Raw genomic sequence first — 20291 nt, forward strand, 5'->3', positions numbered from 1 at the left:
GAACTGAGAGCTGGGGCGGGGCAGCTCACTCCTGGCATTAACTGGGGCTGTGCTCGAGGGCAACAGGAACAGTTTCAGGGGGAGCTTAGTGTTCCTCTTAAGCCCTTTGTGCTGGTGTCACACGATACACCAAGGCAGTTCCGAACTCCTGGCCTTGAATTTAAAGAAGGTCTTAAAAATGTCTCAGGGGAAACTTCCCCCAATTGACTCGAAACTGCAACCTAGCTACCAAAAAGAGAATTTGCATTATTGAAAGCCTTCCAAGGCAGAGGACCACTATTGACCTTGAGACCATTCCTCATTTGCAGGTTCCAAGGCTTTGTGTGTGTAGATTACTAGTCTGTACAAAATAAATTGGGTAAGGTCTGTGCTAGGTGAGAAACTCAATCTGGGTTCTGACATTGCTTCACTCAGTTTAATTGACTCTAGTGGCAAAAGGTGGAGGCCGGGGAAGCGGGTGGCAGCAGTGGTAGTGGGGTCATCCGTAAACAATGTGAGCTTTACTCAAAAACATTATCTACTAATTTCAATGCTCACTGCGGGCCCCACTCACTGCCAGAAGATGAGTGATAAACAGCTGGATCACTTTGTAAACTTTCACCTTGAGGTGAAATTTCTCTATCCTGGGCACCCTCTTTAGGAAAAATAATACAAAGAATACCTTTTACCAACTTTACACACCATCAGAACACACATCTAGGGCCCCTCCAGGGATCTTGGAAGGGGCCTGTGTGAATGAGGAAGACTGAGGCTAAAGCTTTGATAGCCTCACAAGTGAACCCACTTCAGTGTGGGGAACAGCATCACCAGCTGTTCTCCTGCAGTGCCATAAGGGTATGCAGGAGGTGAGGGTAAAGATGATGGAAAAAAGATCTACCATTTATTAAATGGTAGATGTAATTGACTGAGACAGAAAGATCTAGTTCTTATTTGACTGGACTTTGAACCACCTGAGGTGCACTGTCTCAGGGAACCAACTTTACGCCACACAAAACCAAGCTCTCTCTAGGCTGCAAGCTTCTTAAGGGCAGAGCCAGTATCTTTGTCTCTGTTCACATAAACACCTACCCAAAGAGCAAGTCAGTGAATGTCCACTGAATGACTAGCTGGAGGACTGTGAGTGAGTAAATGTGTAGGTAAGCTCGTACTCCCATTTTATTTTATTTTATCTTATATTTAAATTTTTAATTTAAATTCAACTGAGTTAACACATAGTGTATTATTAGTTCCAGGGGTAGAATCCAGTGATTCATCAGTTGTGTATGACACCCCGTGCTCATTACATCAAGTGCCCTCCTTTTTTTTTTTTTTTTAAATTTTTATTTATTTATGATAATCACACAGAGAGAAAGAGAGAGAGAGACAGAGACACAGGCAGAGGGAGAAGCAGGCCCGACATGGGATTCGATCCTGGGTCTTCAGGATCGCGCCCTGGGCCAAAGGCAGGCGACAAACCGCTGCACCACCCAGGGATCCCTCAAGTGCCCTCCTTAATGCCCATCACCCAATTACCCTGTCCCCCCACCCTCACCCCACCCTACCCGACCTCCCTTCTGGCAACCCTCTGTTTATTATAGTTAAGAGTCTCTTATGGTTTGCCTCTCTCTGTTTTTAACTTATTTTATTTTTCCTTCCCTTCCCCTATGCTCATCCACTATTATTCTTAAATTCCACATATGAGTGAAATCATATGTCATATGTGTTTCTCTGACTGACTTATTTCACTTAGCATAACACCCTCTAGTTCTATCCATGTCGTTGCAAATGATGAGATTTCATTCTTTTGATGGCTGAGTAATATTCTGTTTTGTGTGTGTGTGTGTGTGTGTGTGTGTATACATATATATATGCCACTTCTTCTTTATCCATTCATCTCTTGATGGACATCTGGGCTCTTTCCATATTTTGGCTATTGTGGATTTTGCTGTTCTAAACATTGGGGTGCGTGTGCCCCTTTGAATCACTGCTTTTGTATCCTTTGGATAAATACCCAGTAGTGCAATTCCTGGGTCATAGGGTAGCTCTATTTTTAACTTTTTGAGGAATCTCCATACTGTTTTCCAGAGCAGCTGCAGCACTTTGCATTCCTACCAGCAGCGTGAGAGGGCTCCCCTTTCTTTATCCTTGCCAACACCTGTTGTTTCCTGAGTTGTTCATTTTAACCATTCTGACCGGTGTGAGGTGGTACCTCACTGTGGTTTTGATTTGTATTTCCCTGATGCCAAGTGATGTTGAGCATTTTTTCATGTGTCTGTTGGCCATTTGTATGTCTTCTTTGGAGAAGTGTCATCTTATTTTCTTCTGCCTGTTTCTTGACTGGATTATTTGTTCTTCGGGTGTTTGAGAAGTTCTTTATAGATTTTGGATACTAACCCTTATCTGCTATTTGCCAATATCTTCTCCCATGTCATAGGTTGCCTTTTAGTTTTGTTGATTATTTCCTTGCTGTATGAAAGCTTTTTATACTGATGAAACCCTAATAGTTCACTTTTGCTTTTGTTTCCCTTGCCTCCAGAGACATGTCTAGTAAGAAGCTGCTATAGCTGATGTCAAAGAGGTTGCTGCCTGTGTTCTCCTCTAGGATTTTGATAGATCCCTGTCTAATATTTAGGTCTTTCAACCATTTTGAATTTGTTTTTGGGTATAGTATAAGAAAGTGGTCCAGTTTCATTCTTATGCATGTGGCTGTCCAATTTTCCCAATACTATTTGTTGAAGAGACTCTTTTTTCCAGGGGATATTCTTTCCTGCTTTGTTAAAGCTTAGTTGACCATATAATTGTGGGTCCATTGCTGGGTTTTCTATTCTGTTCCATTGACCTATGTGTATGTTTTTGTGCCAATACCATGCTGTCTTGATAACTACAGCTTTGTAATATAGCTTGAAGTCTGAAACTGTGATGCCTCCAGCTTTGGTTTTCTTTTTCTACATTGCTTTGGGTATTTGAGGTCTTTTGTGGTTCCATACAAATTTTAGAATTGTTTGTTTCAGCTCTGTGAAAAATGTTGGTGGTATTTTGATTGGGATTGCATTGAATGTGTAGATTGCTTTGGATAGCATAGATACTTTAACAATATTTGTTCTTCCAATCTATGAGCATGGAATATTTTTCTATTTCTTTGTGTCTTCCTCAATTTCTTTCATAAGCATTCTATAGTTTTCTGAGTACAGATCTTTTACCTCTTTCATTAGGTTTATTCCTAGGTATCTTATGGTTTTTGGTTCAATTATAAACAGGATTCCTTGATTTCTCTTTCTGTTGCTTCAGTGTGTAGAAATGCAACAGACTTCTGTGCATTGATTTTATATCTTGTGACTTTGCTGAATTCCTCTATCAGTTCTAGCAATTTTTTGGTGGAGTCTTTTGGGTTTTCTACATACAGTATCTGTCAACTGTGAAGAGTGAAAGTTTGATTTGTTCTTTGGTGATTTGGATGCCTTTTACTTCTTTTTATTGTCTGATTGCTGAAGCTAGGTCTTCTAGTACTATGTTGAACAACAGTGGTGAGAGTGAACACTCCTGTGTTCCCGATCTTAGAGGAAAAGCTCTCAGTTTTTTCCCCATTGAGGATGATATTTGCTGTGGTCTTTCATATATGGCTTTTATAATATTGAGGTATGTTCCCTTTATCCCTATATTGTGGAGGGTTTTTTTCAAGAAAAGATGCTGCATTCTGTCAAATGCCTTTTCCACATCATTTGAGAGAGCATATGGTTCTTATCCTTTCTTTTATTAATATGGTGTATCACGTTGATTGATTTGTGGATGCTGAAGCACCCCTGTAGCCCAGGAATAAATCCCACTTAGTTAAGGTGAATAATCCTTTTAATGTACTGTTGGCTCCGACTAGCTACATACTCCCATTTTAGATAAAGGGTCATTGTTTACCATCTCTAAAAGACTCTGAAAAATGTTTTGAGCTATGTAAAGAAAGTCCATTGGATAACCAAAACTACTCTAGGCATAGTGAAGAACACTAGGCTATAGTCTAAAACAAATATTCTTTAAAAAAATTTTTGTGGGGGCAGCCCGGGTGGCTCAGTGGTTTAGCGCCTGCCCTCAGCCCAGGGCCTGATCCTGGAGACCCGGGATTGAATCCCACATCAGGCTCCCTGCATGGAGCCTGCTTCTCCCTCTGCCTGTCTCTACCCCTCTCTCTCTCAATCTCTTTCTCTTTCTCCCTCTCTCTCTCTCTCTCTCTGTGTGTCTCACATGAATAAATAAATAAAATCTCAAAAAAATTTTTTTAAGTAGGCTCCATGTGCAGCGTGGATCCCAACGTGGGTCTTGAACCCACAACCCTGAATCAAAATGTGAGTTAAAATTAAGAATAAGATGCTTAACTGACTGAGCCACCCAGGTGCCCAAAGGCAAATATTCTTTAAAGGGACTGGCTTTCTCTTCTGGTTTCCACAGGTGTTGCTATCATACACCCAGAAAATGCTAGACAGTATGTTATATGATCTGTTTCTTTACCTCCTCTCTGGCTTATGTTACCTTAGGTTGACCTTTTAAATTCTTATTTCCTGGCAAATACATTTAAAATGTTAGATCCTGAGTGAAGTAGAACATGACAAAATTCATGCAGATATCAAAACTGAGTTTGGAGCATTCTCTTTTGAAGAAAAATACTGCACTGCCCATGGTGAACTCACCTGATGCTTCCTACACTCTGATGGGGGTCAGTGGGTGCAGTGTAGAACTTGAACTGACGTGGGAGGGGTGTCATCCACATGTTTGATTTGTTGTGAAATGGATGAGGATCAGGTTTGTGTGAGAGATATGTTAGATATGTTGGGGTTGGCCTATATTAGGAAGGGCCAGGTTTGATTCAACTTTTATTCTCATGACCTTGAGGGTAAATCCAAAGTAGTGTTATGCGGGTAAGATGCTCTAAATTCAAAGTCAAGAGGCTAGGGTTCAAGTCTCATTTTCATCTCTCATTGGTTGTAAGATTGTGAGTAAGATACTCATACTCTCCACATCTCCCTCATTCTGGCTCCGTCTCTCTTTTCAATCTATAGAAAGAGACTAATAATGTCTGTCCTACCTTGCTCTGGATCTGAGTCTCAAAACATTGCTCATTAAAGGTCTTAGAAAAGTTAGAGTTTGAGTTGAGCAACTATGATTCCATTATACAACCACATAACATTGCTATGTCCTCGTTTGAAAGCTAAGAAGATATCTTTTTAGTGGAAAATCCAATGTTCTTTCCACCATACCACGGAATATCAACAATATTATTAACTTGTAATTAAAATGGCATTAAAAATAGAAGAAGTAACCCAATCTCTTTCTCGTTCAGATTCACTTCAATGTGAAAAGCATACAAAACAAAAATCTAGGCAAAACTATGGAAAGAAGCCCACTGTGGCCCAACATGACTGCAGCCCTTGAGGTCAAGCTGCTGAACTGCTAACAGTAAGTGACTGATGCTGGGCAGATGACATGGACGCTCAATGTGGAAGGCAACGGGGGGTATTCTCTGGACTATAATCATGTATAATAGTAGATGTCTTGAAAATTTGGCATGATGGTCTTTTGATGATGGGAGCTAACTGATTGGCATTCTCCTGAATTAAATCAATAGTTTCAACTCCCTTAATGTGATGAGGTTATTGTTTTCTTTCTAGAGGATGAAGATGCTTTAGAACAAAGGCCAGATAGTAAATACTTCAGTTTTTTGGGGCCATGTGGTTTCTACTGAAACAACTCAACTCTGCCTTTGTAATGCAAAAACAGATAAGACGAATGTAAACGAAAGGGTGTAGCTGTGTTTCAACTTTATTTACAAAGTTGGTGTGGGCTACATTTGGTTCAAAGGCCATAGTTTGCTGAGTCCCTCCTTCAGAATATCATAAAGATATCATCAAATTCTGGGCCTTCTCACATCCTTTGGCCATACGTACCGTATTGCTGGCCTCAGTTTTTAGCACAGCTCTAATTCAACAGCTAAGCAAACATAGAAGATGCCAGACCCCAGAAAAACCATCAGGCCAGCTGGCCTTTTGGGCAGACACTTCACATTTCAACATGGCTATTCAAAACCTCACACCTTTCTCAAAATAATCTTTGTAAAATAAAGCACTGTTTAAAATATAATACTTAAGATTTTAAAAATAAGCCAGATATTTATTCTCCAGAGTAAAACTATTGATGTTTTGATGGGAAGGAAGGAAAGTACTTTCCAGCTCCTAGAAATGAGTTGCTAAAGTGCAACCCAGTGCTGACTTCCTATTTATGAGTGATCAAGCTTTTCTTTTGTTTTCCCATAATAGAAGTCAACTCATTTCCAAAGTTCATTGCTGTTCTAAGTCAAAGATCACCTTCCAGTTCAACTTATCCTATTTATGACTCTTTCTCTCATTCTAGCTTATCTGGAAATGGAGGGAAGCACTGTTAGAAGACAACAGAAGGGCAATTTTGAACTCTGGATCTTCATTTTTTCATCCTTGATTAAATAGCTCATTCTCAACCTGGGAACTACCAACCTTTTACTGTGTAGAACAGGTTAAACTGGAATGGAAGGTGAGACAAGCCTTTTAATCTTAGTATTTCTGCCGAAAATATGGATTTTGAGACACTTGGGTGGGTTCGAAGTGGAGTCTTACAAACAGACCTGGGTTCAGGAATGCTTTTGTCCTTGGCCAAATTATATAACCTCTTTGAGATCCTAAGCCTGAGTTTCTCCATCTAAAAAATGGTTTAATATCTGCTTCATAGAATTGATCTACAGTGAGTGGCAAATAGTAGATATTCAATAAGTGATAGTTTCCTCAGTTTTTCCATATCTCCCTGTATACCCCAAATTTTGTTTACTCCATTCTGAGAGTATTTGTCGTACTCTCACATATATTCCCATGAACTGCCCCTGAGTGTAATGTAAGTATACTCCTACATAGAACGCATGTAAGGGAAAATGTCTCTGAATAAGGAAGACTGATGGTAGGAAAATTGATTGAACAGAAAGTAATCACGATTCCCAGAGTAGTTCAGGGCCAGAAAATTCATTTGGTTTATTTTCTTTTGGAAGAAGGAACCTTCAGGTATGATTTAAACAATTAGAACATAAGCTTCTTGAGAGCAGAGACCTTGTCAGTTATATCCACCAGTGTTTAGAACTGCGCTTGGCACACTAGGGGAATGTGCTATTAATACTTGTTTTCTCAACTAATAACTGAGAACACTTAGATACGACTCACTTCTATATTAACTATGGAAAGTTCCTGGAGCTTTGCATAGGGAAGGAGCAGGGATGCTAGGGAGAAGTCTTAACATTGGGCAAAGATGGCACCACTTGCATACTATTTACCTTCAAGTACACAACTTGTGAAATGACTGTGCAGATTCCCTGATATGAAAATTGATCTGGAATAGGTCAGGGGAAAGTCAAATACCTATTCAAAGTCAGTTTCTGGCAGATACTGTATTTTCCAACAAAATTCCCTTTTGTTTAATTTTCCTCTTGGAAAGAGAAATCCCACGGTTGCTTAGAACTTATAGAGTATCGGCATGGCACTAGGTATGATGGGGTGAAGACTAGTAGATACAATGGGGTGGTAATACCAAGAGGTCTCTACATCTTCTGAGGGGGCTTTCCATGTGCACCCTCAGGAAAAGTGTGAGACAACAGGAACTCTAGCACATAGCATAGTTCACATACCTGAAAACATCATCATGTGCTGAAAATTCCAAGGGATCTTCTGTTTCCGGCCCAGATTCAGGAGGAAGGAGAGGGGATATATGTTGCAGGCTCTGGCAACAAAAATTGCGAGCTACAGATAAGCACAGGGACACATTGAGGAAAATGTTGTTGCAATGAGGCTGTGAGTCCTTGAGCTTTAACTGTTATGTTCTTAAGCTTCTCTATTTTATGACCCAGAAAACAGGGATAAATATGTCAATATGTGTATGTCCAACTTGCTTCCAAAATTCATCTTTAAATGTCAATTCCTTTCCAAAAATAATAGAGAACTCTGCCTTTCTTTCAATATCTACTTGGTTTAGAATTGTTAACCCCAAACCATTTCAATCACTGTAAATTTTCTCATCACATTTATGTTACTGATGACTGACTCTTTGCTCAACTCTGCTGTAAAATTTGAGGCAGAGACCATTCAGGGGTTGGTGCATTATCTTCTCAAGCAGCACTTTAGAAAGGATAAATGTACTTCTGCTCATGATTGCTATCTTACTTTCCATCAGTGTCTACTCCCTGTATCTAGCAAACTTCACTTACTTTTTTTTTTTCTTAGTGGATTTAATTTTGACAGGAATTGCCTGTCTAAATGTATAATACAATTGCTTCTCTAGGAAGCATTTTGCTAAAGTCCAAGCTTTACGGGTTAAAATATACAAAAATACTGGTCGTAGTCATCTCTCCTCTTCTGTCACCCAGGACTCATTCCCTGAGAGTCTGTAGGTTCTAGGTTGTCCTCAAAGGGGGTGGAGTTATGTGGAAGAGGGAGCTTCCCTCTAAGATGTAGAGGTCTTTGGGTGAAATTGGAGTGTCCAGCTGAATGTTTAGTGAAAAGGGGACAGAAGGCAAATGGTGGTGCTTGGCTAGAGCAGGGCTTACAGAAAAGGGTCAGCTGTTTTGGCTGTCAGGATCACATGCCTGTGATCTGAGGGGCATTTGCCCATTTCCAAAGGACAACAGTTGTTGATTGCCCTTGGGGACATCCCTAGCAACTCAGTATCCTTTCAAATAGACATCCATTCCTACTGGGGCCTAGAGCTGCAAAAGTCCTCTGTATTAAATGGGAAGTCTAGATTTTATGTTATTTTACTTGCAGGAAAGGGCGACCTTATTAAAATAAACTCACATGTACACTTACATAAGACATTAAAATCACATCTATAATGCTAATTTCATCTGATCTTCACTCTGTGTATCCTATTTTCAAAGTCCTCACTGGAAAAGAGATTTTACCATCTTGTGATGAAAATATTTCTAAAGCTTAATAATCCTGGCTATATTCTGATACACTCTAATGCAGATTAAGTATATTTCTCTGTAAAGAACGGACTGATATTTTTATGTAAATGATTCATAATTTGAAAACATACTTTGAATATTTAGGAAATAAATATATTTTGAACATTCGTTTTTTGAGTATTCTATTCTCCTTCAGTTTTCTCCCTTTATTTCTTTCAGTATGTTCCAAATTTCTTATCTTGAGACAGAAGCATTTAATAAAGGTCCCAGTTTCTTGGGATCTTTTCCCTCCTACTAGAAATTACATATCTGCCATGAATTTGAGCCTTGCAATAAACTTGAGGAAATTACTTTAACAATTTAACAGAATAATCAGTAAAAGTAAGTAGTTTACTCTTTTCCCTCATCACTCCATGTTCTGTATTTCAAAGGATACAAAGGCTCCGAGTATGAAAAGAGCATTAAAGATATGATTCTGGAACGTGAACAGTGCCAGGCCCATGTAACAGAAGATGACATTCTCGGCCAAGAAGTTCATAAATTCAAACAACTGAAAACGAAACAGAAACCAAAAACCATTAATGATTATTCAGGTTGGAATCCAACTAATATCTTTAACTGTTCTGGTAAGTGGATGGTCCTCTTTTATCTGGGAAGGCCACCCTTTGGCCTTGTGCTCAGCTGACTACCCTGTCAGGCTCTCCGACACAACCCAGTGACAGATGTGGCAGCCATCTTCCTTTCCAGCTGCCAGGCTGCTAGAGATACACCTGGGTATATTAGCCAGCATGATCCTCCACAGAACAATTCCTACTTGGATGATAGAATATTCCTTGTTATAGAAATCTATGTGATTGCTTAAGGTATACCATAGGAGAGGATGCCAGGATTGTTTAGCTCCTTCTGGCATTACTCAGTAGATGCCCTTGAGTTCCTAGGCCCTAAGAACTTAAAAAAAAATTTTAGCTAAATTACCTTTCTCAGGCAGGCAGGAGGGACAAACTTGGAAAACTTGGAAACTTGGAATAAGAATGAATGTCAATTATATTTCAACATTAGAATGATCAGTATATTTCAAACTCCAGACAATGAGACTCATTAAATTGACTGATGTAGGTATATCCATTAAATGTCTACAATTTCTTGCTGGTAAAAAGAAAATGATTAATCCCAGGGATCAGTTTATGCAATGAGAACACAATAGATACATCAAATTCAGTCAGAGGAATGGAGTAATAACATGCTATGCAGGGGGATGCTCCCAAGAGTTATTCTTAGATCATTAACTAAACAATTTAAGTTGAACATGAAAAACGTTCTCTAACTTCCAGATTAGAAGTAGAAGGGAAATGTGTCCAGGGGCTACATCAAACACTCATTTGGAAGAGACTTTAGTTTATGTTCCAGAATTTTCATTTGGAAGTTTCTGAAACTTCATTCTCAGACCTACATAAATCACCGTGTTAGGTAAACGTCTCTGGAGGCATTTCTCTTGACTTTTTAAGGACTCATTATTTTTTCATGTAATGTATTTACAGCCTCACAAATAATGCCCAATACCTGCTTACCGACAGTTGACAGAAAGAAAAGCAGAATCCTGTCAGAAACATTATTTAGAGCCAGTAATAGAAATAAAGGATTAAAAAAGACACAGCTCCTGTGGTACAAGATGGTCTTTCTGCAGTGGCAGCAATCATCAATTATCCTGAGGACTTGTTTCACATTCTAGACCAGCTCATCTTAACACTGTCACCCAAATAACCACAGAAAACTTGAAAACATGGGAGAAAATATAGGGGATGGGGAACACTTTGCTACCCCATCAAATCTTTACTTTTTCAAAAAGTGAGATTTGGCTACTGCCTTAATCTGCTCAGCATGCCATAACAAAATACTATATAGACTGGCTGGCTAAAGCAAAAGAGATTTATTTCTCACAGTCTGGAAGCTGGGAAGTCCAAGATCAAAGTGTCAATCAATCAATTAGGTTTTGGCAAGATCCCTCTTCCTGGTTTGCAATCAGCAGCCTGCTTGCTGTATCCTCATATCCTCTCTTGTCTCTTCTTATTAAGGGCACTAAGCCCATTCATGAAGGCTCCACCCTCATGACCTAATCAGCTCCCCAAAGCCCCACCTCTCCACACCATCACATTGTTGGTTAGAACTTCAACATGAATTTGGTCATGGGAGGGGCACAAACATTCAGTCCATTGCAGCTAAACAGTTTTTAACATTAATAAACACATGCCAGATTAAATTCACAGAGCCTCTTCTCCTGTCCCCATCCCAAGTACAGTAGAGGGGACCTTTTGCCATCTAGGATCCATTTAGCCTTTTCTTGGTGGTCACACCCTAATTTCCCTCTGGGGTCCACCTTCTTCCCCACTCTCAGCTCACATTTGAAACCTCCATAGCTCAGCCATGGAATATATGATTTAGGACTAAACTACTCAAATCAGTGCATTTCTCTAGCCAACATGTTTGGTTCAGAAATGGGTGTGGTGCATTCAGAGCCAAAGAAATACAAACGAGACCTGGCAGGAAATGCTGGGACAAAGACCCCCAGATTTTCAGTGTGAGACAGTAGGATGCAGGCTAGGGAGCTGCTGCTAGCCATCTTGTGATCACAGGGGAAATAGCTGTCTGAAAGCGAAGCTGTGTCCTGACCACACTGCTTAATCTGTATTCAGCTTCTCCTGAAGCAAAATCTACCTTGGACTATTGAATTAAAAAGAAATCACTTTTTCGCTAAAGGTGAGGTTTCTATTGCTTACAATGATATATATTCCTTCACAGTCCTGTACCGGTTTAACAAAACAAAGCAAAACATCTCTCTGACTCAATATGGGTTATTAAAAAAAAAAAAAAAAAAGAGTGGGTGGTCAACTTCTTGACTTTTCTCATATAGCAGCAAAGTCAGTTACCCTTGCTCACTCCCTGCCCCTACTTCCAACCCCAATTTCAATCTATTCCTTACATTAAATGGAAAAAAAAAAAAAAGTTTTTTTTTTTTCTTTTTCTGTTGGTTGTTGAGATGTGATTGGAATTTGTCTTATATGTCTACATGGAGACCCTTGGTATTAAATATTTGTTTAGAGATTTGCTTCCTTTGGAAAACTCGGGATTTTAACCTGATGTAGTAACTCAGTTTATTGAAATCTAGTACTGACCAAAATTACAAGTAACTGTTTATATACACATTGCACAGAAGTTCCATTTTCCATTTAGGTCCATTTCTGGACTGGCTCTTTGTTTCTGTGTTACCCATTCCTCTACCAATATCATGCTTTTCGTAAATGATGTAGATCCATAATACATTTATAATATTCCATAGATTTAGATTGTTCCCATAGTCTTCTGAATCTTCCTGATTATTTTTGCATGTTAAAAAATGCAATGTTTTCAATGTTTAATCGCTCAGAAAAGCATATAAATCATGTTTACAATTTCAGATTATGTAAGAAAATACCACCAGCACCCCAGAATTACTCTCGTTCCCCTTCCCACTTATACTTCCACACCCCAATGCACTACTACTAGTACTTCTGTCATCACAAATGACATCACAAAAAAAAAAAACCTTTCCTTCAGTTAAATAAGAATGAAATCGGGCAATATATACCCTTTTGTGTTTGTCATCTTTCACTCAATATTACGTTTGTGAGATTCTTTATGTCGTTGAGTACAGAAGTAGTTCATTTTTAAAAATTATATGAATGTCACCATTTATTTGTTTATAATACTACTGATAGATATGTGGGTGGTTTCCAGTTGGGGCTATAATGAATTTTGCTTCTATATATACATGTTTGCATTTCTGTGGAAGTGTCAGGACATAGTGCCAAGCAGTTTTCCAAGATGGTGGTTCCAATTTGCATTCCCATCAGCAGTCCTTGTTGACATTCTTGTCAACACCCAGTTTTGTTGCCTTTCTTTTTTTTTTAATTAACACTTTGCCTCCTCACATTGCCATTTGAACTTATTAGGGATCAACTTGTCGTTTTCCACAAAAATAACTCACTGGCATTTTAATTGGAATTGCATTAAATTTATAAAGAAATTTGGATAGAATGCACAGTTTTAAAATATTGAACTTTGAATCCATGAGCATCACATATCCTCATAAGGATTTTGGTGTTCCTTAATTTTTCTCAGTATTTTCTATATAAAGATTGTGCATACTTTGGTTAGATTGATTCCTTGATATTTGCTGTTTTTTTGTTATTATTGTAGATGGTACCCTTTCCAAAGTTCATTTTTTAATTGATTGTTAGATACACCTATACAATTAATTTTTTATTGATCCTGTATTTGGGGCCTTACTAAAATTATTCAATAATTTTCATAGCTTATTGGTAGATTCTTTTGGATTTTCATAATCATGTTGTTTTCAAATAAGGATTTTTTTTCCTTTTTATTCATTATATATTTTGCATCTCTTTTTCTTGCCTGATTATACTCGTTAGGTAACACACGTCCAGTGCAGTATGGAATAAAAAGTGGTGATGGGGCATGTTTGTCTTATTTCCAATTTTAAAGGAAAAAATTTCTTTACTAAATTCATAAAAACTCCCTAAACAGATAAGTGAGTTCCTTCTATTCCTAGTATACTAGGACTAGACATTTTAAGAAAACAACATGAAAAACAAAAAAACCAAGCATGTGTTTATTTTTATCAAATGCTTTTTCTTTACCTATTAAGATGATCATATGTATTTTTTTCTTTCATTGTTTTAATGTAATTAATTATATTAATTGATTTTCAAATGCTGAAACATTCTTGCATTCCTGCAATAAACCCTACTTGGTCGTGATGCTTATCCTTTTTTATACATCACTAGAATTAATTAGCTAATATTAGGATTTTTGTGTCTATATCACAAAAGACTATGTTATAGTGCTTCTTTCTTCCATAGTCTTTACCAGGTGGTATTATTAAAGTTACTAAAGTTTGATAAAACAGATTCTTGTTCTCTTCCTTTAAACAGCTAAAGAATTCTGGGCTTGGAGTTTTCTTTGTTGGAAGATGTTTGACTACAGATACAATTATTCTAATAGATATAGGATTAGTTAGATTTTCTATTTATTTTTGTATGTTTTGTGTTTGCTGTTACATCTAAGTTTTCATATTTACTGGCATATGGTTGTTTGTAATATCTTCAATATCTTAGTCTGTGGTTATGTCTTTCCCTCCTCATACTGATAATATGTCTTTTCTTCCTGATAAATCTTGTTAGATTTCTGAGTGCATCTAAGAAGCAAATTTGGCTTTGTTGATTTTTCTGTATTCTGCTTTCCTCTCCTCATTAATTTCTCTATTTTTTTTTATTATTTCTCATCTTCAACATGCTTTAGTTTAATTTGTTTTTATTGGTATCTTGGCCCTTAAGCCCTAGATGATATGGTTCTTTGTCAATCCTTTGGAACACCTGCTTTTCCACATGTTATCCAACTTTTCTGATTGCTTTCTAAAGGAGAGCTGTTCTAACATCAGCAAACCCTCACAGCAAGCTCTTGCATGTTTATTTTTCCAGGTGAATAATATCATTTTTTGTCAATTTTCTACCTAGAGCTTTATGGTATTTTATTTTGTAACACACAGAATATGTGTATCAATTTAGAGAGAATGACAATTTAATAATATCACTGAGGGAAAATACAGATTGTTTAGAAAGATTGCAGAAAAATTTGACTGATTTGGAAAAAAATAACCAAACTAAAGATGGATTTCTAACTCACTCCTTATACCTAAATAAATTCCAGAAGAATGAAGAATTTAAATACAAAAACAAAAACTACTTATGAATGTATTCAAGAAACGACCAGTAATTTTGTATATGATTTTTAATCAAGAAATTTTATAAAGTATTTATATTAGCAAAAGCCTAGAAATAAATATCTATAATATGAGAAATGTTTGCATAAATTATGGTACACTCATATAATAAAATAAATTTTATGATCTATAGAAAGATAAAGAAGGATATCCAAGATCCATGGTTAAATCATAAAAGGTGAATTAAAAGAAATAAAAGATATTTCTGTGTTTATATGAATCCATATATTAATACACATTTACATATACACATAACTTTTACTTTACAGTATGGATATTGACACTGTTATTATTTTTTACCATGCACTTGAATTACTTTCATAATTTATAAAACTAGATTAAATTAGAACAAGAATTTTAAAATAGAATAAAACATTTTCCAAATGTTTTCTTCTTTGAGACTTTCTCAAACTTTCATCTTTTTATTTTGGAGAGGTTATCAAGCCTTCTTATCCATTTTTATATTTTTCTTATTTTCTTTAAAATTGTTTTGAAGTGAGGAAAAATACAAACAACAATGACAAAAACATTTATCTTTTTTGGGAACATCTTTTTCAGTAATTTCTTTTTCATAGATCCATAGATGTATAGACAACATGCACTATGTTCTACAAATCTGACCATTTTTGAAGGGAACTTCATTAACTCAATAATATTTCATAAGCCTCTTTCCGTGGTAATAAACTTGGATCCACTGGACAATTTTTAATGGCAGCAAAATATCCCTATGTATCTTCCTTCCAAATTTTAATTCACATACCCATAATTGGACATTCAGTTGTTTCTAGATTGTTTCCTTTTAAACAATGCTACATTGAGCACCTTTATACAAATGCCTCTCCCCAACTAAGTGATTACTTTTTAGGTAATTCCTAGACATGAGCTACTTCTGTCAAAGGGTATACATTAATTTTTCTTTTTCAATATACTACCAGTCTGCCCTTCAGAAAGGATATGCCAATTTGCACCTTTAATAATGGCGCAGAGGGTGTCCTTTCCCCACATGCTTGCCAAAAGTAGTTTTTATCAATTTTTAAAAACCTTGACAATCTGATAGACTCACTTACTCTAAATTATAGATGATTATTAGCATTTTTAAAAAGTTTCTCTTCATAGCAAGGCAGCATCACTGATTAGCACTCCTTTGTCTCTTTATATCATGTGACAACATTCCCCTGAATAAACAGGCTTCGTAATAATTTCCTTCTTGGAGGACTTAATGAAAATGTGTGGGTGAATTCAATTTTGTTTCACATGCAAAAATCTCCTGAAGACATATTTCTTTTTTTTTTTTTTTTTTAAAGATTTTATTTATTTATTCATGATAGTCACAGAGAGAGAGAGAGAGAGAGGCAGAGACACAGGCAGAGGGAGAAGCAGGCTCCATGCACCGGGAGCCCGACGTGGGATTCGATCCCGGGTCTCCAGGATCGCGCCCTGGGCCAAAGGCAGGCGCCAAACCGCTGCGCCACCCAGGGATCCCCTGAAGACATATTTCAAAAGGAGAATCTACATTAAGGCCACGCTGACAGAAGCAACTAATTTGACCATTAGGACGTCAATGCCTGAGTGTGGCCTGGATTAGTTAATTACTGAGGCAATAGATTCATTGGTCAATTTTGGGAAAAAAAATAAACAAACCAAAACTCCACTTCCAAGCGAATAATAATATTAACAACCAACAACAACAAATGTGGAACTAGTAGATTCAGGATCAGTATTCACTATAAATAACCTCATATCTACTTCATCCTCACTCAGAGTGGATGAAAAAAAAAACTTGACTCAACATTTTATTTATCCAGTATAGTAATCAACATTTGTTTTATTTCCATTAATTCTTAGTTGTAAGCGTTTGGAGAGAACCCAACTTAAGTAATCTTTGCTTAGCAAAGCTTTTTTTTTTTTTTTTTTAGCAAAGCTTTTCTTCAAGAAAATGAAAAGGAAGTTAATAGTGCGAAGAAGACTAGGGAAATATTAACTAAATAAGAGGATAATCAGTGTTTAAAAACTCTGAAAGTTCATGGTAACCACTCATATGTTAATTAAACAACTTAGATATAGTTTAAACAACTTAACTCAGCAAACCATATTCTCTGAAGACTTACTATATAGTTTTTTTTTAGTATAAGTTATTTACTGTACTTACTAGAAATTTTAAAAAGTCACATCTATTTTATAAAATTACATCACTAATGCTGATTGGCTTTTTTCTCTATTAGCCAAAAAATGACAATTTACCATATTGCTATGGTTCGTACAGAGAAACATTACAGCAGTTCATTATACCATACCCTACTTAACTAATACCAATTAAATTCACATGGATTCCTCAGCACAGCTTTTATTTGGCATAGTACAGTTTGACACAACCTACTGACTTTCATGTACTTGTCCAAGTAATACACTGGAATCCATTTTATTTTATTTTATAAAAGATTTTGTTTACTCATGAGAGGCACAGAGAGAGAGAAGCAGACTCCATGCAGGGAGCCCGAAGCGGGACTCGATCCCAGGTGTCCAGGATCACGCCCTGGGCTGAAGGCAGCGTAAACCGCTGAGCCACCCGGGCTACCCTGGAATCCCCTTTAATTGGGAGGTGAAAGAACCTACAAAACTGTAATAAAAATGAACGGAAAGAAAGAATGAGAAAGAAGGAAGAAAGAACTTTTATTGTCTTCCATAATTTTGTCCCAGGATTAATTTTTTTTGTTTTAAAAATTTGCCTTTCTTCCTAACTGGAAGCGTTCTTTAGAGAACATCTCAGGTTTCTTTCTTTTTTCTTTTTTCTTTTTTTTTTTTAACACTTTATTTATTTGACAGAGAGAGAGAGAGCACAAACAGGGGGAGGAGCAGACAGAGGGAGAGGGAAAAGCAGACTCCCTGCTGAGCAAGTAACGGGACAACATGGGGTTCAATCCTAGGACCCTGGGATCATGACCTGAGCTGAAAGCAGCCATATAACCAACTGAGCCACCCAGGTGTCCCTCAGATTTAATTTTTTTATATACTATTGAGTATCTATATTTTGAATAAGCTGGGGCATAAATGAATAATTTTTATTCCTGTATTGGTGGATTTGCAAACAAACATTGTAATATATTTTACTGGAATTATAACTTTTGCTTCTGTATTCTAATATTTGCTTAGTCCTTGTCCTGAGGAAATTTGTTTGTGGTAAATCCAATAATTCCTACAGGCTTTAGAGGTAATATAAGAGATGAATTGTACTGAAGATCTGTGAACTTTATCACTAGGATGAAAATGATGTAAAGGCTTTATTGCCTGTCATGGTCATGGTTCCTAGAGTGCAGCCTCTCTTAGGAAGCTGAAGATTTATAATTACATCTAGCTAAATATGCAATCCTTTGAGATTCTTCTAAATTTAGGACATTGTAATAATAGCAGTATTACTACTTCTAAAATAGTAATAATATTAATGGAACTATTTTTTTAGGATTTAAATTATACTAAGGAATGTGTTAAAGGCTTTTACTTACTTAAATTTTTAACAATTTATGTTATAATGACAGCAAAACTCATAAGTTGATAATTTTATTTTCTGTTTTACAGTTGGGCAAGCTGCACCTGCCCATATAAAACACAATAAAGGGAAGAACTGAGCTGCCTTGAGTTTTGTTCTAGGCCCAAATCATTTTTGCCAGACTAGGCTGTCTCTTCATTATATGAGATTCAGGTTCTGGGGCAGCAAGATGTTTGTTAACAATAGTATTGGTGAATATTTATGAGGCGTTAGAGTTTACAAAGGATATTTTTAATACATACATTTTGTTTAATCATCAGATCAACTTTGAGGTTGGCATGGAAGGTATCTGTGACTCTGACCACATTTTTTGGTCAAGTAAAGGAATCTGAAAGGTAAATTTCTTAGTATCCAACTAGTGGAAGGAACAGATGGTAACTTGAGGTGGTGGATACTTAACTCCTCTCAATGTCTACTACCACCCGATTACCCAGAACAATCTCCCCCCAAAAGCAAAAAGTGAAAACAGAACTTTTGCCATGCATCCGTAATGTTAAGACAAAACTTTCCAATCCTAGAGAAATGCTTTGCATTATGCTCTATAGTACCATCATAATTATATATGGTTATATATATATTATTATGCACACAAATTATATATATAATATAAAATAAAAGAATATATATCTATATATCTATCTATCTATCTATCTATCTATCTATCTATCTATCTATCTATCATCTATCTATCTATCTATCTCTATATATAAAATAAAAGAAACTTTGCACGGTGTGCATGTTCTTTCTCTGCTCTACCAGCAGGAGGTAGGCTCCAAGTCGAAGATCAGATTCTTTAAGTTTAGGACTATACAGTCTCTGAAGTAGAGAAGGTATACATACCACTTAAGTGTTCAGAGAGCTTCTATTTTGTTCTATATTTCTTTCAGAATTCTTGAGCTCCCTATGCACTCCTGGCTGCTGCCCAACCCCCTCCCATCTCCTACATTTCATTGTCTTCTTTTAAACCTAATTTGACTTTTTAAAAACATGAGAATTTCAGAAGCACAGCCTATAAAAACACAACAAAACACATTTTAGGAAGATGAATAGGCATCATTAAGTAAGTAAAGTTAATATAGGAAATAAATGTAGTTACAGCTACAAGGAATTCAGCTTCATTAAGCTGAATAAATACTGTAGCCAGATTTTCTTGAAATCCTTGAGCTTATAACTTAAGGGGAAGGTTATTTTTTATGAATTTGCTAAATTACTATAGCCAGTAAATACTGATAATAATGTTCTTATTTCTGGAGGTTTTCCATTTTTGATTCTTTCTCTTTTTTTTTTTTTTTTTGAGGGGGGGATATTAAAGTAAAAGTACAGAGTTTTGTAAGGTCTCATTTAAGTTAATATACTATTGAGTTAAGAATGATTTCTAAAGTCTGTAACCTCACAGAGTGATTATTATCGTGGTATTGGTCAGAAATATCGGCCCCCAAATAAAATTGGACTTAGATCTATTTTGATGAATCACAAACACACACACACACACCCACGATATAGGATTACAAGATTTCAAGGATAGAGTCACCTTTTAATGTATGTCCAGACATCTGGCCAATGCTTGATTGCTCTAACACTCTTGTCAAGGGGCTGCTCAGCATGTAACTGAATACTGCCAAAAACAGAACCCTCACTACTTTCCAAGGAAGCAAATGGCATTTTTAGACATTTAAAACTGTTAGGAAATCCTTCCTTATGTTGAGTTGAAATGTAGTTCTCTATCACTTTCAAATACTCCTTTGGTTCATAAAAAAAGTCAAATACAGTATCATTTATTGCATACTGCTTTGCTCTAAGAGCAGAAAAGGGATTTCAACCAGAATCCTTGCAGTAGTAGGCAATTCTATGGTGTAGGCAGCAACTGCCAGTTTTCATTCCACAGTCTTGTTAGTCTTGAAAGTAAACATTTTGCTTAGAGTTTGTGGTTGGCATACAGAACCTCGAGTCTAGAATAACTGCAAAGACTGGGG

At 36.7% G+C, this 20291-nt stretch overlaps 1 protein-coding gene across 3 annotated transcripts in view; it reads right to left on the bottom strand.

The window, feature by feature from the left end:
* The window catches only part of SLC9A9 (solute carrier family 9 member A9), a 538349-nt gene that overhangs the window by 216079 nt on the left and 301979 nt on the right, over positions 1-20291 (bottom strand). For all 3 annotated transcript variants that reach the window (XM_038571125.1, XM_038571123.1, XM_038571124.1), the window contains exons 10-11: positions 9375-9488; positions 7664-7775 (exon numbers count right to left, since the gene is read on the bottom strand). In XM_038571125.1, the coding sequence (XP_038427053.1) occupies positions 7664-7775; positions 9375-9488 (226 nt within the window). The remainder of the gene's footprint in view (positions 1-7663; positions 7776-9374; positions 9489-20291) is intronic.

The sequence above is a fragment of the Canis lupus genome, chromosome 23 (genome assembly GCF_011100685.1).
Source record: "Canis lupus familiaris isolate Mischka breed German Shepherd chromosome 23, alternate assembly UU_Cfam_GSD_1.0, whole genome shotgun sequence".
Lineage (NCBI taxonomy): Eukaryota > Metazoa > Chordata > Mammalia > Carnivora > Canidae > Canis > Canis lupus.